General features: G+C 33.1%; 3 protein-coding genes across 3 annotated transcripts; all 3 read right to left on the bottom strand.

Annotated features, from left to right (window-relative positions):
- Positions 1-537: 537 nt before the first annotated feature.
- Positions 538-8,369, bottom strand: LOC115961380. Its single transcript, XM_031080372.1, has 5 exons — positions 8,359-8,369; positions 2,438-2,684; positions 2,132-2,338; positions 1,553-1,768; positions 538-1,161 (listed from the first exon to the last, which is right to left on the bottom strand). The coding sequence occupies exons 1-5, from the start codon at positions 8,367-8,369 to the stop codon at positions 937-939; spliced, it is 906 nt and encodes a 301-aa protein (XP_030936232.1). The 3' UTR covers positions 538-936.
- A 7,466-nt stretch (positions 8,370-15,835) lies between these two features.
- Positions 15,836-16,695, bottom strand: LOC115960959 (putative gamma-glutamylcyclotransferase At3g02910). Its single transcript, XM_031079998.1, has one exon. It carries the CDS (start codon positions 16,589-16,591, stop codon positions 16,025-16,027), a length of 567 nt encoding a protein of 188 aa, XP_030935858.1. The 5' UTR covers positions 16,592-16,695; the 3' UTR covers positions 15,836-16,024.
- A 1,544-nt stretch (positions 16,696-18,239) lies between these two features.
- LOC115960743 (prohibitin-1, mitochondrial) lies at positions 18,240-23,899 on the bottom strand. Its single transcript, XM_031079725.1, has 6 exons — positions 23,784-23,899; positions 22,515-22,701; positions 21,912-22,028; positions 20,493-20,663; positions 19,894-20,106; positions 18,240-18,650 (listed from the first exon to the last, which is right to left on the bottom strand). Exons 2-6 carry the CDS (start codon positions 22,689-22,691, stop codon positions 18,456-18,458), a joined length of 873 nt encoding a protein of 290 aa, XP_030935585.1. The 5' UTR covers positions 22,692-22,701; positions 23,784-23,899; the 3' UTR covers positions 18,240-18,455.

Below are 23,899 nucleotides of genomic sequence, written 5' to 3'. Positions count from 1 at the left end.
GCCAATTTAATATATTTGTAACTTAAAAGTTCTTGCTGCCTTGTGCAAAACGTGCGCAGAACTTTGAAATATCAATAATTTCTCTGTACTTGTTTCCTAGAAAATATCAAGGTGCTCCTCAAAAAAGAAAAAGAAAATATCAAGGTTTTATTTTTATAGGAATTATCAAAGTTATTTAAAAGTTGAAGGTGTTAGAAACCATGAAACCAAACTCGGGAACTTCCAAGTTCCAACATTCTTGAACCATGAATGAGTACTCCTACTACTCTATCACAAGCACTATTGAAAAAAAATAAAATAAAAGAAAGGAAGGAAGGAACGAAAAAAGAAACACTAAAATTTCTCAGCAAACCAACTTCTAATTCTAAATCATCATGATTCACCTCAGAGACAAATGTTTCACGCGCTTTCTGTCGTGCATCTTTTCTCGGCAGACCAAACATGCTTTCTAGAAGCAACACACAAACAAACACACTCACAAAAGAGCAAAGCTTCACAATTCCCAAGAGAGAATGTTAAGTAATAATAGCACAATCCTTAATATCAAAACCCCTACGGCATTTTATTCATTGATTTTTCACATTACAAACTCTATCTACAAACTTGTATATACATTTAATATCAAAACACCTGTAGATCATGAAACTATTCCTTACTATCTATATTTCCCATGTCATTCATCACCTTATATTGTCTTTTTTTTTTTTTTTTTAAACCCATTATTTTTTTTTAACATTATTGTTGCCTATACAGCATAGAGATTTGTTTTTTCAACACCGGCCTCCCATGTATAAGGCTCAGATGTTACAGTAACTTTGTAATTAACATAAAAAAGACATTGCTAAGACTACCACTTTAAGAGGTAGTAGTGACACATTTGTGGTGTTTTGAGAGAGGTATATTGGTAACTAATTTAAAAAGCCCTATTTGTCTTTCTTAGTATTCTATAATAAGGCCTCCCATTGGAGATCTATGTGGAACTCCCTTCCTCCTCTTGGCAGTTCTGTAATTCACCGTTGGAGGTGGTGTTGATGGTGAAAAACTTTGAATTCTGCTTTTAAGATATCCATTGCTAATGCCATTCAATGATCCTTCAGTGTCTGATCCATCTGTGTCCGTGCACATTTTCCTTTTACGGAAATTCTTTGATGTCCCTACAATCTGAAAATTTTACAAATAGAAATAATCTGATTCACATTCATTTCCTACCAAAAACCAAAACAAAAAACTGAATAAATTAATGCCATTATAATGTATTTGTAACGTTTGTTAAAGCTCTATAGAGAAATTCTAGAAATTTCCCTTTTAACTTTTAACCAAGCAAGGAAACGAAATCACCAAAAATTGATAACAAAACGAAATAGAAGAAAAAGAAAACCCACTTTGATTTTTTGGAAGAAAAAAGAATTTAGATATAAAATTAATGGTTGGAAATTGGAGTAAAACACATGAAATAAATAAAGAAAGTGACTTCTAAAACACTCCAAAAGAACAAAAATAAAATAGTAAGAATAAGAGTGTGGTGGTAATTGTGTTTTAACTTATACAGTACCTTGCAACCAAGTGAGCAGAAACTGAAGGAATCGAGGAGGCTTCGCTCACAGACTTGGCAGGTATTGGTGACACCTTTGCCAGGCCTAGGCTGAGGCCTTTCATTCAAGAACACAATTCTGGCACTATTAATTATGTATGTCTGCACGCCTGTAATGTCCAAATATTTCTGAATCTCAGACACCCTTATCACATCATGATATGATGACCTCCTTATCTACAAACAAAACCCATCACAAAAATTTTAGCAAACACACAACCCAAGTGACAAGTCTTATAAAAAAATGAAAATACCCAAAATAAAACCTACAAGTCAGAAGAGAGAGAAGGAGAGAGAGAGAGAGATATAAGAGTTAGCTAGTAGAGGACTATAGAGGCGTCAGTTCCAAAAAACCATGTCATTGGTAGAATCGAAAAATGACCATGTGATTAATTTTGAAGGCTATGAATTATAGCTAGAATTTTTGACAATGTAGTGTGTGGGGTTATAATTTCACTGTGTTTAGCTACTTCAAGACCCCATCTTTAACAAAACTATGAATCAGTTGCAGAATCTCAAAACACAAACAAACCTACAAACCTGAATAGCGCGATGGTCTCTATGAGAGCCCAGACAAAGAGAACAAAGGGCACCATTCATGCAGTCCAAGCAATACATATTGCATTCACTCTTGTGAGAATCAGCGTGAACTTTGCATTGAACAAAGAAGGTAGTTTTGAGAAGTGGCCGAAGCCATAGTGGCCACTTGTTATTTTCTACACCATCATCATCATCTAAACCTCCTCCCTAGTCAAAAAACCAAACAAAATATACATTAAAACAACAACAAAAGAGAAATACCCATCAATCATAAATGTGAGAATTAAGTGTGTTCATGAAGCTAACCATGATTCTTCTGCTTTTGGGGTTGATTTCTCTTATGGTGAGTTTTTGATCATCATCTACAGCCAGTTTTGGAGGGTGGAAAAGATGAAAGAAAAAGAGAACTTTCTTTCTTGCAATACTTTTTTTTCTTTGAGAGAGAGAGAGAGAGAGAGAGAGAGAGGAGAGAGAAAAGAGAGGTGGGGTAGTACTTTTGTAATGGTGGGTGGTGGATTGGGTGTGAAGGATGGGTTGAGGTGTGGGATATGTGCTTTATCTTTGGGCTTAAAAAGTCCACAACCGAACCTCACTCCGAACCTGAACCAAATGGTTGAGTTTAATATTATTTTTTGTTATTTATTTTATTATAAGAATATCTTTTTAGTTTTTAGTCCTTATTTTTGTGTCATATTTTCAATTTAGTTCCTAAGTTTTTATAATTTTTTTTGTCCTCATATTTTTAGATTTACTGTCATTGTAATCCCCATTGTCATCTCATTGCAGAAAACACAATTTTAAGTTAGCAGCAAGGGCAAAACCACTCCCTTGGCCCCCCAAAATCTTGGAAAATACTTTTATAGTATGTAAACATATTAGCACTTTGAATATTTAGCTTATAAAAATTGGAGTTGGACCCTCAAATATTTGAGTTAGTGCAATAATGTTCTTAAAAAAAATATTTTTTACACCCTATATGTTAAGAGGTGTAACAAATTGAACCATGTAATTTCATAAGTAATAAATTAAATAATTGGAATTTCAAAAAGAAAAAGAAATAAAGTGAACCCTATAATTTCAAAAGTAACAAATTAAATCCTAAGATTTCAAAAAGTAACATATTAAGCTTCAACTTATTGTGTTTGAGATTTTATTTGCTACTTTTGGAATTCTCAAGACTATTATGAATAAAATGTTAGTATCACAACTCAACCCTCCAAATAAAAATTCTTGATTCTGCCCTTGATTAGTAGTGCAATCCATTAATCATGTAGATATTTTTTTTAAAAAAAATTGAGATAACGATAGGGACCAAAATAATAATAAATTTAAAAATTTACAAACTAAAATAAAGCTATAAAAACTTAGACAATGAAATTGAAAAGATAACAAAAATATGAGCACTAAAAAGATGTTTTTGGCTTATTTTTATTTTGCTTTTTGGGTTGAAGATGCGTTTATTTAAAGGAACTCATGAACTGACCTATGTAGGCTATAGACTATAGACTATAGCCAATAATATTGATTTATTTTCTTTTTTTCTGTGTTTACTTTTCTAATTTGGAATATTGTAATCTTTAATTTTCTTGGACAGAAGAGTAGGTTTAGGTTGGCAAAAATTTGTTTGTTTGTTTGTTTCATTGGGTTGACACTTGGGAGGTAATCATCTTGACACGTTGGAAAGGTGATGAGTCAGTCATGTATGAGGAAACTTACAAGAACCGTGTATATATTGGACCTTTTTTTTTTTTCAATGCTCTATGCATGTATGTATGTATGTATGTATGTTTAACTTGCATGATGAGATGGTACGGTAAGTGGAACAGTACACTATATGATGATAGAATACCACCTCAATTGCCAAACATAGAGTAAGTACACAGTAAAAGTGTAAGGAAAATATTTTCTGCAGGAATTTTCAACGTAAGAAAACAAATTCTCTTTTGGCATTCTTCATCTCACTTGGCCTTTACTCTGTGGTAAGGTTACCCCACCTTTCCCTTTCAAACACAAAATTTGTGGTAAAAGGGTATTTTGAGTAGGGGCCTGGAGAGGTAGGTCTAAATGGCCCCTCTTTTTTTTTTGGTTGTTGTTGTTGTTGTTAATTTGGTTAAAGGTAAAGGGTTGAATGGGTTTATTGTTTGCAATTTTGAGCTAGTATTAGCAACTGAACAAAATAGAGGTTTCAGTTAACTCAACTTGTAAGTTTTTTATCATTTAATAAGTGACCTGATTTTGAATCTCGCTTACACCAATTAACTCTTCTCCTAAAAGGAGGGGTAATATTTACATAGTTCCAGAGTAGTGCTCTAAACTATGTTAGTATTTTCCTAGGAAGAAAAGAGAAAATGCAAATTAAAATACAATTATTACACAATTTTGATTTTTTTTTAAAAATACTGCATTAAAAGCACAACAACAATGAAAATATATGGAAACCGTGGATGTCTTTCTATCATTTACTGAATGCACTTATGGAAATGATGATAAACATGACTTTAAAAAAAAAAGATGGTGCTCATAAATCATAATGCATTTATGGGGTTGTACTCTGTTTGCAAACTTTTTGAAAGAATCGTAAACAAATGCTTTTATTTATTTATTTTTGTTTGTTTTGTTGAAGTCATATTATAACCAAATGTTTCCAACCACTCTGTAATGAACATGGTGAGTGACAATACTCTTGTTTCACATTTTTCAAACACTGGCGTCCATGAGATGACCTCTTCAATTCTTTTATTAACTTTACGTTCAAATCTATAATTATAAAAAAAATGTAAGTCGAAATTGTTGTTTTCTTGGACTTTTCTTCTGTTACTTGCGTGCGTATATGGGACTAGTACTAGTAAGAACAAGTCTCAAAGGAGACAGCCGAAAGCGAGGCCCATTAAAGGAGCAGAGCTCAATCAACTATAGACAAAGTGGCCCAACCAAGGAATCTAAAGGATTGAACCAATAGCCCAGTTACAAGTGGGAAAAGCAAATATATTAATAATCACCAGCCCTTTAATTTGTTGCCATAGACCCTCTATTTTATTTTTAGGGGCAAAACTTTTAACTTACATTATGACTACTTACTCATTTTTTCATACAATTTTCTCTTTCTTTCTATAAGTGACAAGAGCAATGCAACAAGGTAAACTCACCGTCAAACTTTTCCTTTTGATTTGCGTTTGGATTTGATGATTTAAAATAAAAAAGTTTGAAGAAAATTTATTAGTATAAATAAATTTATATAAATTGAACAAAACAAGATAACGAAAGATTTGATGTTTTGACGTAAATAAAAACACTTGTAATATTATGGATTTAAAATAAAATCTTATAAGCAGTTATTTCAAATTAATATATAAAGAATATGCCTAATCCAATCTCCTCCTAACAGAAAAGTGGAAACTAGTTTAATTAGTAACAGTTAAACCATCTAATGTCATTTCAATTAGGGTTGAAAATGAGCTAAGCTGATCATGAACAACTCGGACTTGGCTTGATAAAAAACTTGTTCATGTTTGTTTGTTTATAAATAAGCCAAGCTTGAGTTTTATTAGTTTTAGACTCATTTAATAAACAAGCTGAGCCTAAGCAAAAAAATTTGTTCAAGAACAAGCTCGTGAGCTATTAGGCTTGATATACAACAATTCAAGCATAAACTCATTATAAGTTTATATGTGTTAGCTAAATATACTCATTACATATATCTTAATAATGACATGGCCAACATGAGACCACTACCTATATTATCTTAATTTTGTCCTTCCCTTTAAACTGATCAAGAACCACTTTAGACTATAGTTACATTTAAAAATTGAAAGTTAAATTAGTGTATAAAATACTATAAACGTTTAGACCCCCAATTAACAAATTACCTATTCAAGCTTAATATCAAACAATTAATGTGTGGAATATAAACATAAGCTTAAAACAGAATTGATAAACAATTTAAACCAAATAAAATCACATCCACAGCAGAAATTAAATGGAAAAGATTAAAGAAAGAGAGATGCAAACACAAGGACAACACACGATGTGTTATCAAAGAGAAAACCGAAACTCTCGGGGTAAAACCTCTCCGCCGCCCTCCAAGCGGTAAACAATCCACTAAAGAATGTAGTTGGGATACATAAACAGCAGAAGACCCTCCAAGCCTAATCTACCCAATGTACCTAAACCCTCCAAGCTCCTACTCCAACGAAGTTACGCCGAACCTATTTCTTTTTTAACTTACCGAATTCCGCTACTTGACCATAGTATCAACCAATATGAAATTGGTCCCTTCTTAATTGTTTCCCAAAAACCAAATGGCCTTCTCACAGATATGGATATGGTGAGAAAAGATTTTAGTAATATACCTCTCAAGGATTTGACAATGGAGAGGAAGAGAGTAGAGAAATTTGAAGAGTCTCTATGTGAAGATTGTAAATGAATCAATCTTGTTTTTCTCTAGGGTTTCTCTCTCAAAATTCTCTCTAGAAGCTCTCTGAATATTGTGGGTATAAGGGTCTATATATAGTAGAGTGAGAAGAAATGTGAAAAAGTTTTTCCCAAACAGGGTGGTCTAACGACTTGACCTCGCGAGTGGGTTGAGTCGTGAGTTCAAGCCGCGAGCTAACGGCTTGACCAGCCTGAGACTTATGTCCTGTAGTGCAACAGCTAACATGACTCTTCAGCTCCCCTACATGCTCCACACGTGTGCCAACTTTGGCGGCTTGCCAGTCGCGAGACACCCATGAGTCTAGTCGCGAGTCTCTGTATCCTTGCACAATCTTGAGTATTTCTTCACACTCTCTCACTCACTACCCTTATATGATTTCCACCTAAATACAGGGTTACTAATTGCTAAAATAGAAGCAAATTTGGCACGGAATAAAACCAACAAGATGGTTGATAAAATTCAACCTTACAAAAATAAATAAATAACAATTGCTGAAGTTATAGATAAGGAATGATGAATGAATGAATTTAATTATGTAAATTATTAATTTGAATAATAGCTAATCATAAGTAGGATGAGATGCATGATAAAATGAGTATACTATTTTCTTTTTCTTTTTTCTTAATTTTTGAGATTTAAGCATTTAATAATGTAATTTTTTTTAGATCTCAAGCTTAAAAACTTGACCTGAGCTAGAGTTTGAACTTGATATTAAGCTTAAGTTTGGCTTGACTAATTAATCAAGCCAAACCAAGCCAACCTCAAACTTTTTGGCTTTTTCACGAGCTCAAACTCAAACACTATTTTTAGGCTTGTCACAAGCTCAAGCTAAGCTCGATCTTTTGATTTTTCCTAACGAGCCAAGCTTGAATATGCACTACTCGACAAAGCTCGGCTCATTTACAGTCCTACGTTCCATTGATCTAGGAGTTGTATATATGAATAATATTATGTTTAGCAGTCTTGACAATGTCTTAGGCAAAAATTTTGTATGCGCCCTGCGCATGAAATACCTTCTCATATTTTAGAGTGCTTGTCCCAACCCGAGTGACATTTCAAATGTGTATTTTTATTAGCAACTCTTCATTGTTTATAAATAAACAACCATATTTAGTTTTCCAAGTTTGCTACTTGTAGCATCCAAGCTTAGTTATATCTTGAAGGAGATTTTCTCGTATCTATTAGCAAACTCATTCGAGTTGGGACAAATATTATCTTAAAGAAAATGATTTTTTTTTTTTGGGTACCTATAAGCCTCTTTGTTCCTTTGTTCTTCCATTGATCTCCTCTAAATTTCCCAACAAGTTTATATTTGAAGAAACGGAACTAGCTAGGATGAGAATGCCCCATTTTAGAAGTTGAAGAACGGAGAAAAAAATTGGATTGAAGAAGATATGTTTTGGAAATTTCGCTTGACCAAAGTCAAGTGACAATCGAAGGAGAAGCAAACTTTCTGTTTGAATTTTTAGAAGTTTTGCTTGAGCAAAATTCAACTTTGTTCAAACGAGATAGTGGACAAATTGATATTGCTAAGTAGAAATTGATAGAAAATGAGGCAAAGAGAACATTTCTATTCCTAATGAAAAGTAGCTGTCATAATTACATGTTAAAGCTTATGTTTCTTCACAAGTAACCTTTCAAAGGTGCCCTTTCAATTTTATCTCTTCATTGGTTATATGTAATAATCCATATCCAATTTTAACAAATTTAGCACACCTATTATAGAAACTCACATGAATGTCTAAAGTTGTTATTCGTAAAATCCTTACTCATTTATATTTTCGAGACGATTTACCTATAATCCATTAGTAAACTCAATTGAGTGAGGGCAAATGTTGCTTTAAAAAAGATGATTAATTAATTTGTACCTCTAAGCTTGTTCTTCCATTATTTCCTCTTAATTTCCCAACAAAGACAAGATTTACTCTAACACTATGATAAAGTGTATAAGAAAATATGAAGAAAAAAAATAAAAAGATAGAGAGAAAGAATTAACATGGTTCGACTTTAGAGGCCTACATCCATAGGAGAAATATTTTAATCGCTTTATTTTAACTATTAAGCTTTGTGTATTACAATAAACTCATTGAAGGATATTCATAGTAGACTAAATCCTAGATTAACTATGCATTAAATCAAAATTACAATAGTACAATATAGGTAGATTAAGATTTCTTTGTTTGCACTCCAAGTAGGATGGAAAAAAAAAATGTTGACTAATATCAGACTTTGAGAGCTCTAATAAATGTTAATTCTCAATCTTGTACATGAATAATATACGGTTAAATTAGCATTTTTAAATTAAAAATATATATCATATTTAGGTTTTAATCCGTTTTTATTTATGAAAATATTTAACAGTAGAGATGCTACGGTGATGTAACTAGATAATTGAAATAGTCAATTCAAGTTTCGCTTGAAGTGACACCAAAATTAAGAAAATTAAATTAAACACATGATGCAAAATTAAGCAACAATGATAAACTAATTTGAATTATAATTATACTTCAATTTAATATAATATATAGGATATATGATTCGACGTCTAGTGCGTATTTTTTTTTTAAAGGAGAGGAGATACGCACCTTTTCCTCTCCACTCTGTTCGTTTGCGGTAGATGGCATCTTCCTTTCGGACATGACATGAAAATATCGACTGAGAATTCTATTCCAGATCACAAAAAGATCTCACAACACGAATAAAGAACATATGCTTTGCTACATTTCTTTAGTTTTGCCTTATCATTAGTGGATCTACAATGGGCAATGGTTGCAATTTCCCCAACTCAGTTTTCCAATAGTTTAAGGGTTGTTCCCCATTAAATTTTTATTTTAAACGGTAAAATGAGATTAATTAAATATTTTAAAGAACTGGTATTTTTGTATTTTTGTTTTCTTAGATCAAAAGTTTAAAGATTTAAATATATATATTTCATTCATAAAAAATCACTTAAAATCTCAAGTTAATCCCTTGACAATATCCTGTGTAAAACTAGTCTTTGTGTTTTTGTAAAAAAAAAACATTATGGGTAAATTACAAAGTTGGTCCCTATCATTTACACCATATCTCAATTTAGTAGCTAACATTTCAATTGTATCAATTTAGTCCTTAACATTTCAATATTGTGTCAATTTAGTTTTTGCTGTTACCTCTTAAATGAAAATTGTTGACATGGTAAACAGCCCAAATAAAAATAAAAAAAATTTGCCACATCAATGGACACTTGTACTGCCACATCATCTAACAACCAAAATCCCTAACTCAACTCCATCTGCTCTCCCCCTTTCTCATTAGTCACCACCAACCAAACCCATTTCCATCTCTTCTCCCTCATCCTCTAAGAAGTTGCAGACACCAGCAAGTTCAACTTAAGAATAATTGATTGAAATATTTATCTTATATTACCTAGCAAAGATACAGAAGTCTTGTCAGTCCATCCAAAGTGAGAAAGTATGGAACTTTAGAAGTCTGGGACCACATAAGACTTTCACCATATCCTAATATTCCCACCAGATCCTAAAATCAACCATATGTATAACAAATGAAATAAAACCCAAAACACATAACCTGTTGGGTTTAAAAAAAACAAAGGAAGAGTTCCTAAGTTTATAACTATGGATACCGCCACACAATGGCGGCTCTAGGAATTTTTCCCAGGGTATTCCTTAAAAAGTATAAATTACATAATCTAATAAAAAGAGAAATTCATATATTAACAACAATAACAATAAAAAAACACGTAAATATATAAAGTTTACAATTTCCTTCTACGAGTTTTCATATTTTGAAATCGTTGCATGATAGTTTCATTATCAATGCTACAAGTTACATCTCTTTCAACGTACACAATCAATCAATCATTCATCCATTGATCTCTCATTCGATTGCACAATTCATTCTTTACATATTTCGTTGCTGAAATTTTTTCTTCTACAGAAATGGTCAAAACTAACTTTACAAATAAATAGACTAATAGATAAGTGTCATGCTACCCTATCTTCACTAACTTTTCAGTAAGTTCACCAACTTCTTGAAGCTCTAAAAACGAGTCATTTTTGCGTATATAAAAATGTAATTCTGAAGTTGAAGGCCAAGTGCCAAGATATCTGTCCCAGAAAAATCAGATGGATAGAACTTTGCTAGATGTATCAACTTTTCCTTATCAAAAGCCACAAATGAATTACTTGGATTCAAGCAAGTCATACAAAGTAGCAACTCGGTATTTGCCTCTGAAAAAGAGTTGTTAAACTCCTGAAGTTGCAAATCTATGACTTTGTAGAATAGCTCAACACAATAATGATGTAAATTTGTATTTTATTGGGTGTTGCATCGCTGCCTCCCACTAATTACAAATATTTCATCCATGTTCAAGATAAGAATATCATATGTGGTACAAAATGGAGACACTTTAGTCAATAAAGATTTATATTCATTATCTCTCATTACTTGCAATCGTTGTTTAGACACTTTAACAAGATCTATAGTATTTATCATATCTTGATTTTTATGTATTTTTTTTTTTTTTTTGCAATGCTATTGACAACTCATTTGTAATCCCTAAATTTTTTTTAATCAAGTGTAGAGAAAGACAAATTCAAAAGATAGAATTAACCTCATAATAGATCAAGTTTCAACTTTTTGATTGGAGATGCCATCTTCTTCAATAATCTCAAGTACATCAACAAGAATAAAGAACATCAAAATCAAGTTGAGAATAGTCCCATAATATGATTCCCAACATGTATTACTAAGATGTTTAAGATTTGTCTCTTGTTTCAAACTTTGCCCACTTCTTTGTACACCCTTCTCTAATTCTTCTTTAATTTTTGTAAATTATGCATCTTGAAGAGCACCTCATCTCTTATAAGAGCCTCCAACAACAATTACTAAAGTACTAATCACATAAAAAAATTTAGTAATGTTAATGTGATGTTTAGCAACGGTAATAAGAGTCAATTAAAGTTGATGAGCAAAACAATAAATATAAAATGCTGACTTATTCTTTTTCAAAATTAAAATTTTGAGACCATTGATATCACCTTGCATATTACTGGCCCACTCATAACCTTGCCCATGTAGTCTCGATAAACTCAGATTATGTTCACAAAATAAATATTCAACAGCATATTTGAGTGACAAAGCAGTGATACTTGCTACATGTATAATACCAAGGAACCGTTCTATAATAATTCTTTTTTGTTCACATAACGAAGAACGAGGGTTGTTTGCTGTTTCACTGAGATATCACATGACTCATCAACTAATATTGAAAAGAACCCATTGGCAACATCCTTAAATATGGCTTTGGATGTTTCACATGCAACTGTATTCACAATGTCTTTTTGAATTTTATGGCGAGTAAACTTGCAATTTTTTGAAGCTTTTTGCAACACTTTATTGATAGATTCATTGTGATCCGCCAAAAATTGTAAAAGCTCAAGAAAATTTCCTTTATCACTTGAATCTTGAGATTTATCATAACCACAAAAAGCTAACCTCCGATGTAAAAGGATTCTTATGCAATCAACTATTGCATTTAATTGAACTCGATATTCAATTTTATCTTGATTTGATTGCTTAACCAAAACACTTTGAATGTGTTACTTTTCCTTCATTAGATCTTCACTCTTCTTGACAACTTGGTAATGAGCATTATTAACTCCTCCAACATGGGATACTAACTTCTCTTTCTGATTCCAAAGTTTGAATCTCTTCGTTACAAAAGTCTCTCCTCCTCCTTCCTTACCAACATCTTGACCAAATAAGTAGCACTATAAACAAAATACTGCATCCTTGTCTATACTATATTCTAACTAGTTTCTATTTACATACCAATCGAAACTAAATTGACAAGGCTTTCCAGAAAAATCTGTTGAAGGGTATTTACAGAGAACGGGTTGACAATGGCTTTTTTGTATATAAAATCTTTTTATTTCATCATGATTATTAGGATGATAAAATAATATCTTTTCTTGTAGCCTAAGATCTGAATGAAGATTTTCTAAGTTAAAGTCAACACGAATTCGCTTAAAAGATGAAGATGAATCTTGGGTACATGGTTTTTTTATCAAATATTTGTCCATAATTCTAGCAAAAGAATAAACAATAAACTATAAGTTCATTTAAAATATTAATAAAATTATTAATTATTGTTGTTTAGTTGTTTCATTTTTTTTTCTTTACTGATCACTAGTAATCTAGCACATACCCCACTGCCTAACATAATTTAATTTGTTGTCTTTTATAATGTCTTGTTCAGTTACTTTTAATCCTCCCCTACCCCAATCCAAACATCCAATGCCACAATTTGACCCTGTGACACATGGCCTGGACCCATCCACCCCCCACTCAAAAGACAAGAGCCAATCAACAATATTACATACTTTTACACAGTTACACAAAACATTAAAAAAATATAAAACAGTCACAATACACAAAATGACAAACTCACAAATCGATAAAGTCAAATAAAGGCAATTAGGCTTTAGGCAAAGCTATTCAATTCCAAAGAGAAAGAGAATCTCATTTTTAGTTCCAAAGAGAAATAGAGAGAGCTCCACTCTCACTCTTAAAGCACAGCAAAGATGAGAAAGAGAAAAAGAGAGAGAATTGAAATACCTTGAGGGGTGGCATCACGGCAGCATGTCAAAGCCAGGTCTGGGCCAAGGCAATCTCCGATCTCACTGTCGACATCGCCAATGTCCTTTGGGACCAGGGGCAGTAGCACGGTGAGGCTAGGGTCTTGCTGAGTTGCTGTTGTTGAGCCTGAGGTTGAGGCACTACTCGCTGATTACTAAGGATGAGGACTGATGTTCTTATTTCCCTTTAGGTTAGGATCTCAATTTTGGTTTAAAATTTGATCAATTGGTGAGGATTGATTGAGTATTTAGTTTATAAAAATTTAATTATTATTTTTTTTTTGATTTAATAATCTGTCTGAGTAGTGAGTGAGGATTGATCTTGGGCTTTTTCCCCTGAGGTCTTTATGTTTGTTGGGCATTTGGCCTTGCTAGATGCTATTATTATAAAAAAAATTAAAAGATTTTAGTTCAAAATTTTTTTTTGGCCTTTTTCATTTTGCTTAAAAAGCCCCAATATATTATTAACAATTTAATTTTATTGGCATAAAAAAAACTGAAGGTGGTCACAAATTTTTTTAAGGGTAGGCAAATATAAAATTTTAAATTATTATATATAAAATTTATTTTTTTTTCAGGTCAGGGTGATCTTATGACCACCCAGGCCTTAACGTGCCACCGCCCTTGTTGCCACAGCCAAATTTGCTTTAGATTCATCTATCATTTTGCTTTAATAACAATAATCTACCGACTACTCTGCAGTTAACTTGTAAGGTAGATTGCCCTTCAGTTGTTCCTTTCTTTGGTTGGTGGAGACTAACGAGAGAGAGGGTGAAAGGAGATGAAGATGAGTTAGGAATTTTGATTGTCGTGTTTCAAATATAATTTGCCTTTTTAATTAAAAAAAAATGATGTGGTGGTACAAGTGTTTGTTGACGTGGCAAATAAATAATTTTTTATTTTGGCCGTTTGCCACGTCAGAAGTTTTCATCCAATAAATAACGGCAGAGACTAAATTGACATGAAACTGAAAGGTTATGAACCAAATTGACACAATTGAAATGTCAGAAGCCAAATTGAAAAATGATGTAAAAGCTAGAGACTAACTTTGTAATTTACCCAAACTTTATTTTTATATTTCCTTTTACAATCAATTAAAGTGACAGAATTTTTCAAAATGATGTGGATCATGGGGCACACATTTAAAATAAAAAGAATGATTGGAAAGAGAACCCTATGGAGTCATTATCAAACACAATTTCTATGGTATTTCAAATAGGAAAAAAAGTTGTTACACACACTCCAACACGTTTACAAAATGCCAAAGGTTTTGTAGCTGAATTGACACATTTCCATGTATAAAGTGCTTGGAGGTTTAGGGGGCAAAGGGTTCGAGTTGCAAGGTTAGCAGTATGTTATAATTATCTTTCTCAAAAAAAAAAAAAAAAAAAAAAAAACCTAAAATTGTGACTTATGTTGTGTTTGGCATTGATTGAAAAATGCAATTTTTTTTTCTACTATTCAATTTATTTTTGTCACTATTCATGTGTCCCATTGTATTTTTTGATATTATTCATAGGTCCCACTATACTATTTTAGTTAACTCTTAGCTTTATCTACAGTACTTTCAATAAAAATATTTTTTATTTTAGAATAAGCTATTTCTAAATAGACTCTTAAAATCACGATTTCCAAATTGATTTTTTTTTTTTTTTTAATGTATAAATGTGTGTGCAACAGAGTTAGTATAATAAACACTACTCTTTAAAATAACACAATTGACTATTATGTTAGACTATCGTCACGTTTTTTGGACAAAAAATGACAGCCAAGTGTTTTGTAGTTGTAATTTAATTGATACTTCGTAATGTTTTTAACAGAAACATTTATAGTTTAAAATTTAAATCCCTCATTCCCCCAATTATCAAATTATCACAAAAAAAGAAAAAAAGAAAAAGAAAATTACCACTTAAACATGTGTTAGGTAGGGATGGCAATTTTGTCCCACCCCTCCTTGCTTTGCCTTGCACGGGTTTTTCCCACTCCGCAAAGGTGGCAGGGTGGGGATGGAACAAGATTTTAGTCCCGCATCACGAGGCGGGACAGGATGGGGATGAGTTTAGACATTTTAGACCCGCCTTGCCCCTCCCCATCCCTACCTTGTGCCGCGTTGTTAAAAGTTATAATTGTAAATTTTCATACCCTAAAGCCCTATTATTTAAAAAAAACATATCAATATTAACTTATTTTATTCTACCCAATATGGTTCTTAGCCTTTATTTTGTTGTGTTATACTTTTTTTTTTTTTTTTTTTTTTTTTTTTGTGATTGTCTTGTTAAACACTCGAATATATTATTCAATTTTTTCTAAAAATTGAATTGATTTGATGGGATAAATTTAATCATTATTTCAAGTATATTTTTATTAATGAAATATGTTTTATTAAAATAATTGTATCAGTTATAAGGCAAATTAACAAAAAATAAAGTTTTACAGGGTGGGGCAGAGCTTTGCAGGGCCTCAAGGGACGGGGATGTGGTGAGAAAATTTTTCCTATCATGTAGGACGGGGCAGGAATGGGATAAAACAAAACCATGCGGGGTGAGGACGAAAACCTCATCCTTTGGCCCCGCCCCGCCCCGCCCCGCCCCATTGTCATCCCTAATATTAGGCAAGAAATTTTGATTTATTTATTACAATTAACGTAGAAATCAGCAGTTAACATTTATTTTCTTATATCATAAGACAAAAATTTTCTCCAAATATAGAATGGGCAATTATTTAAAACCGCCATTCTTAAATTGCAGTGACACAGTCACTAATTTGTTTCAACTAAAACAAACACACAAAAATCTCTCAATATTTTTTATTCATGATATCATATCAATCTTGGGAATGAAGAAAGAGTTGAATGTGATCTAAGAAAGTAAGGTTGTGAGGCCTATCTTTCCGCTTCACATACCCTTTCGCTTCTTTCTCGGAATACACAGTCAACCCCTTCATCCCATTTCTCTTCCACATCTCCGCCGCGTAGCTCCTGTGCGCATAGTACGCCTCGGCGCACGTCACCCCCTCGCCGCCGCACGACCCATCATCTCCGTCACCGTTGTCTAGCTCCACCGTTATAGACAGCCTCTCGTAGTGACCGCGGGAAATACCCTCCAACTCGTCCAACCTCGCCAAACCCGAAACCGACACGGCGTACAGCTCGCCCGTCACAGCCTGACCCGACCCGGCCATGTTGAGCAGGAACGGGACCCGGTAAGGCCCGCAAACGAGCGGGTAGTTCTCTGCGGTTCGACAGGTGGAGACGAAGGTGGCGTCTCCGGTTCGCATGAGGTCCTGCATTAGTGTGTGGTTGGAGAAACCTCGTTTCAGCGTCCCGTACGTGAATATGAACAGCCTTGGAGTTGGAGTACTCGTACACTCTTTTCTGTCTTGCGCAACCATCTTAGAGTTTTGGTTATTAATTTTACAGAGACTATAGAGACAGATTGGAGAAAGTTTGTTTCATATAAAATGGTTAACAACGTGAGTTTACGTACGAAAGTAGTGAAGTGAACATATCTATAGAACGAGGAAATGTCATTCCTTAATGTTTACGGGATTTCATTTGTTTGTTTGCTTGCATAAGGTGGTATTAATTACGTGTAGCTGATTGATATTGAAACTGAGAAGATGATGTGACATTCAGGCCTATTAACGTATGATTTTGTTATATCTGTGATCCAAACCCAATGGTTCCGTCTAACTAATAGAGATTTTAACTTTGGTTCGATCAATCAAACCAACAAGAAAGTCCACTGATCTAAGGTCGAGTGGTAGGAATTAGTGTGATGGTCTATCACTCGTATACCATATGCAATTAATCCCCCTCCCTCTCATAACAACTTTTTACTATTTTTACTTTTTGTTTTTGCTTTTTTTACTTCTTTCCATTTGATCATTTAATGGTTGGGTTTAAAGTTATTTTGTAACTCTAAATTTCAGCCATTCATATCAATTGCATTAGGTGCAAGATCTCAATCCGCAATTAACAAGTTGCAAGATTCCAGACTCTTCATGATCATATTGATTATTGATTTGACCCTAAAATCAACAAAAACCAACATGTGGACAACCTTAAAAAGATTTTCATTTTATTTTATGTGATTCTTTATCAAAAAGTATTTGATATCACATCAATAAGATGCTAAATCAATTTTTAATTTTTTTTGTTTAAGAGTGCATGTAAAGTATAAATATCGACACTTTGAACAATTTTATGACACGTCCAATACACCAGATCGAGCTATAGATTATCGATGTAAGCACATTTAAAACAATGCCAATTGCCAACACTTGCTTTGATTGAACTTTTTTACTAGTAAATTCAAAAGTAAGACTAGCCAAATAAAATAAAAATGATTTTTCATGAGCCTGCAAGTTTCATTTTTTTTTTTTTAATAAAAAAATAAGAGATCTAGTATTCGAATCTCAAATTTTATCACTTTTTTTTTTTTTTTTGATAAATTCAAATTTTATCACTTCTATTAAAAATATGACAAGAGTTTTTCTTTTAAAACATATTTATAGCAAACACCTGATTTTCTATGTTACAGAATACCAAAATAAAAAAGTTGAATAGACAGACAATGCAAAGATACGGGAAATAAGGTGAAGATAGCTAAATAAAGATTTATGATACCAATGTAAGCTAGTCCTTACACTGTCAAATGTTGTTCATGTGGATGGAATTGATCGGTGCTTCATTGGTTTTTCCAATTCAAATGTTTACATTTTGTATGCAGATAAAAACTTGGATGGTTCTCTTCATTACAAACAGACAACAAAGCCAGAAATAACTTCACCAATGACTTAATCACAAGATTATTTTGTCAACAGACCCAGACTGTCCAAACTAATTAAGAAGAAAGAAACAGACCCACAAAGTCCAAACAAATTAATAATTCATACACATCCAAAGTAAACATAAAAAAAATAAGACCAGAAAAAAGTGAAAGGTAGAATGAAATGACACTTTTATTAAATTAAGTAACATTCACAGTTCAATTTGTCCATTGACAGTAACACAATATCATCACAAGTGAACAATTAATAAACCAAACTGATCGAAACAATTTCAAGAAGTTCCATTATAGAAGTGGGATATTTCCACTAACAGTAATTTGATAAAAACCTTAATTTTCTTGTTTCACAAAGTACATCAAAAGACAAATGTCAGTTTAATTTGTGCACTGCTCAGGTTCAAGGAATATCACCACAATAGAGTTGATTAACAGGATTAAAGAAATGGTAATTTAACCTGTAATGCCTATTTCTTTCCAGTAGGATCCAAATTCATCTCCTGAAGGTTCAGCAACAAATCATCTGCATTCAGGAAAACTTTGTTTGATGAAACTGAGACAGTATGTGCAATTTCTCTTGCAGCTTCAATCTTCCTGAGAGTGACGAAAGCTGGGTTGTTGGCAATAGCTTGACCAATCAGCTGCGCACTTGTGGCCTCACCCTAGTAACCAGTGGGGAAGAATAAACAAGAGAATATATCAAATGGTATCAAGAACTGTTTAAATTCAACAAATTGAACTGTTTGTTCAATTTAATATATATTTCTTAAAATAAAAGCATCTATGCATGGCTCATCCAACACTTACTACAATGTAACTTAACAAAGGTTCCATGGACACATTTGCATCAACACACATTTTACATGAAAACGATATAAAGCACTCAGCAAAAGATAATAAAGAGAGAAAAGGGTAAAAGGGGGAAAACAATATGAAGTATGTAGCAAATATTGGAAACGTGATAACTGTTGTTGTTGTGGTGTTGTGATAGTTAATTTTAAAATAAAATAAAAAAGGGTCATGGCATCTATAGGGTTTTGCTAAAATAATCTAGGAGAATGGGGAAATTTTTTTAATAAACTTAAGTATGAATGATTGGGTTGTAAAGTTCCACACTGAGTTGAGTCTAAAATTACTGGTTTAGTATTTGAATCAAATATTACCTCAAAATGTAAACCAATAGGATTACTTGAATTAATCCAATTAAAAAGACTAGCTAGATTCTATTAAGGTGATTATATTTTGCCTTTTCTTTTTCTTTTTTTCATTTTGACAAATGCTGGGTTGTTGGCAATGGCTTGACCAATCAGCTGCGCACTATTGGCCTCACCCAGGTAAGTGGTAACCGGTGGGGAAAAATAAACAAGAGAGAATTTCAAATAGTATCAAGACCTGTTGAAGTTCAACAAATTACAAGGAACAGAGAAAACCCAGATTCATGAATACAATTACCACTAAAAAAAAAAACAATGCAATAGTTGTTCAATACACTGAATGTCTTAACATTATTCTGGTGTGAATTCTCTTAGGGGGATCTCAGAAATTCCTATTAAAAATGAAGAGAACAAAAAGCTTTCTGAATGTTCTTGACCAAAATGGCCAGGGAATCACCAAAATTTAACCACTAAACCCACAAAAGAAGCCAATAATCATTAAGGGGGACACTAGTATATGATCAAGAAAAAATGAAGCAACATGATTCTATTTTTTCCAATGAATTACTACAGCTGAATTTCTAAACCAATTCTCACTGGCTTAACATCAGGAGGCAATAGATCGATCCAGTAGATCACTCACCAACATTCACTCTACAACAGATGATTAAGAGCTTAGAGAAAATAAGTACATTTGCAGCAACTTGAACCAAATTTAAGGCAGACAAGATCAATCTAATCGATCACTAACCTGTGCTCTAATAATGGCACTTCTCTTGTCTTGTTCGGCTTTTTCCACAATAAATTTAGCCCTTTCAGCATCTTGTGCAGCCACCTGTTTGGCTTCGATTGCAGCTGTAAACTCCCTCCCAAAAGTTAAGCTTGTGATTGACACATCATCCAGTGCAATATTGAAATTGGCAGCCCTTTCAGTCAAAATCTCTCGTATGTTCCTACTAACAGCCTACAAATAATAAGGTTAATAAACACTCAGTGAAACCTGAAAGTGTACCTCCATCATTAGAACCCACCCTTCAGAAACTATACTAGAAATTCAAAGTATAAAAACCAAGGTACTAGGAGGGAAAAGAAACAAAATATTAAAAGGCAAGGATTCATCACATGATATATTTGCTTTATATGACTGGATGATGGAAAAAAAATATTTTAGTCAATGGGGAGAGAAAGAAAATCTACACAGCAAGACCTTCAGAGAAACAGTTCTGCTAACTCAATTAGCTTGACTATAACAGATGGATATGGAACCAAAAGTAATATTTGTACCCTAACCAAAATAATTAGATCAACATGCTATTAAAACTGTCAAAAAGAAAAAGCCTTGGGTTTTACCTCCCTCTGAGTAATAAGCTGGCTGGCGTTATACTGAGCAACAACAGCTTTCAAAGTTTCATGAATAATTGAAGGCAGGACCCTTTCATTGAAATTCTCACCAAGGGTTCGATAAACTGTCGGTAACTGGTCTGGCACGGGACGGGTAAGAACTCGAAGCCCAATTTTCACCTGTCCATCAAAATCAAAGATCTATATTACACATTAACTCAGGAGGAGGTGGCTTGTTCTAAGTAACAAATATTTGACAATAAATCAACCACTAGAAGCATGGAAATTCAACTCTACAATTAAATTATAACAGCTGCCAAAACACTAACTAGCTCTATATGGCTTTTGTATGCTATTATAAAAACTTCACAGTGTAGCTAAGCATGGGCAAAGTTTTATAAAGATATGTTGCAACAGTATTGTTTGCCTTGAGAAACACAGTAAGAAATGAATAGGATGATTCATTATTGATTCAGTGATTGTTATTCAAGTGGCTACAAACCATCCAGCATTGGAACCAACACCTAATGACTGACATGCGTAGGTGCTTTCCTGTAACCAATTTTTCCTTATTCAAAAAAAATGTCTAAATACCACCGCACACTCTTGGTGCGATGGTCACTTTACAAGTATAAGTGCTTGTGGGGTGTGGGGGGCAAGGGCCGGGGTTCAAGTCTCTAGGAGGGAGTTTTACACACATATACATTTAGAATAGGTTATAGTAGAAATTCTATCTTGTAAAAAAAAAAATGTCTAAATAAAGTGCTTTCTAAATATTGTGGCACACCTTTTCACTTCTGATACCTACATTTACTAAAGAGGCTAGTCTCTTAAATATAATGAAGCTAACAAAACATATATTCTAGATGAAATTCAGTTTCCACAGAACAAAGTAATAATAAAAAAATGTACACATGCCCACACAAAATGAATGATAGAAAAAGGAACCGGAAATCTAACACACGCACAAACTCAGAGAAACTCCCAAACAGTCCTTATAGCATGGCTTGAAGGTTTTTTTTTTTTTTTTTTAATATAGTTGGGGGATGTAAGGTGCATACAAATTAGTAGCTGAAAAGAAGACTAGTAGAAATGTGCAATCTATATGAGTACATAGAGAGCAGCCAACAAAATACAAAAGAATTAATTAATATAAATTTAAGTTAAAATGTAAGAAATATCACTTGATGTTTGGTTTTTTTGTTTTTTGTTCTTTTTTTGATGATGAGGACCCATAGAGATATGGGCCAATGGGACCACCCCTAAGGGGCTAACCCCAGATGCCTATACACACCCACTGATGTTTCTTTTGAAGATTGGAATAAGATAACTATAAAACAGAACAGACAAGAGTTTTAATGGAACCACAAATTTAAAAAATATATAATCACATCAACTTTCTGCAATGGTAATGAGAAAGGGATTTACCATTTGGAGGTCACGGCTCCCAGAAGTACTCTCCACTAGATGGGGCTTTGCACGGACATCATAGATTACTGGCCTCTCAAACCATGGAATCATGAAGTGTGTACCTTCAGCATAGACCTGCACATTCAGCACATTAATGTACTGCTATATCAAATCATGGAAATTATAACATAGTGTTGCACATAACATGATGAAATGTATACAAATGTACAGATGATAGGGAGCAATATTTTTTAATCTAGGATTTTCAGGCTATTAATATAATACATTTTCTCTTTACCTGCAAATGTAGTATGGACCAAACCCATCCCAAAAAATGAAAAGGGTCAGAAGTTCATAGAGTCAAATCCTAAGCTTCAACTAATCCTAAATTATTTTGATGTTTAAAAAACTAAAGCTTACAATGATTACAATGATACAAATCTTCTTTCTTTTGTCAGAAATGACTTCCAACGAATTATCGAAACTCATAAGAAAACTGGTCAGATTTTGTTACAGCTTAATAATTAGTAATAATAACATAAGAAGAAAGAGACAAAGGTAAGAAGATAATCAACTATAACCTTTTAAAAAATTTACAAGAATTTGAGACAAAACAGTAACCTGTTCTTTGACGCCAACTATGCGGTTGAACATAATGGCTCGGTGCCCTCCCTCAACATTGTAAAGACTGTTGGAAGCGCCATACAAACCAATTGCACCAATAATTCCAACCTTAAGCAAAGCAGAAGCTGCACCTCCGCCAGGCACCTTGGGAACTTTAACGTTGTTGAAATTCATGTCTTAAATGCTGAGAATGTAGAGAGTATAGGTCAAAATGATTCCTAAATGCAGAGAATATACATTTGTATTTTTTTTTTTTTTTGTATCACAGGTTAGGAATTAAATAAAAATCCAATCATGCCACCCATTGTTTACATGAAGCAGAGTGCAGCAGCAAAACATACAGAAATAAAAGAATGTAACCAAGTAAGTAAGAAAAGGGGAGGCAAGTTCTCCACAGCAAGATGAACTGCCAGGAAGGAGTAAACCATCAAAATTTAAGAAAAGTACAACAATCAAGAAGATCTAACAAACTAGAGAAGCAATGACTACTCATTGCAGCCATCCACTCATACAAAGTACTCATAAAAGACCGCTTCACCACCATCATTGGTTGTTCAATGCCTTCGAATGTCCAATAATTTCATTCCTTCCAAATGAATCCACATGACACATAACAGGATTGCATTCCAAATATTTCCTAAGTGGGTATCATAGAAAACACAAAATATATTTCCTACATTCTCTTCCTGCTACAGGACACTTCTAACTAAAATAAACAACAGGGAGAGATGAAAGCCCCTTAATTTAAAGAAACCCATTTATTATCTTAATCTATACAACAATAAGATGATGGGAAAACCAGAAAGAAGGAAAATGGGAGAAAAATCATAATTCATAAACCAAACTATTGCACTCAAGGAAAGTAAATTGAACCAATGATGTAGAACAATAAGCTCTCTGATACCAAACAAAGCCCCTTAATTTAAGAGAATGGGAAAATTCTACAAATAGTAATACCCAATTCTGAGAAAAATCTTTTGTCTAAATTATCATCTGGGTTGTTTAACATTAACAGCAGGCCATAGCTTAACATAGTAGTAAAATGCCCTACACCCACAAACATTTCTCAATTTCATTTCCTTTTGACATTATAAAAAAAAAGGTAAATAAATTAACCTTGTTGGTTTTTTTTTTGACATTGGGTTTTGATGCTTATAGTGAAGAATGGAAAGTAACCAAAAAAAAAAAAACAAAAAACAAAGCAAAAATAGAAGAACCCAAAAAAGAAAAGAAAAGAAAAGAAAAGAAGAAACAGAGGCAACAGACCTTGAAGAGCGAAGCGTCTTGCACGCAGAGTAGGTGTCAAAGTATATAAACCCTAAAGCTAAGATGCTTCAGCTAAGTGACTGCTAAGCCTTCATATTTTCTTAAACCCCGCACAT

This window comes from Quercus lobata, chromosome 9 (genome assembly GCF_001633185.2).
Source record: "Quercus lobata isolate SW786 chromosome 9, ValleyOak3.0 Primary Assembly, whole genome shotgun sequence".
Taxonomy (NCBI): Eukaryota; Viridiplantae; Streptophyta; class Magnoliopsida; order Fagales; family Fagaceae; genus Quercus; species Quercus lobata.
This window is presented reverse-complemented; position numbering and strand designations above follow the sequence as displayed.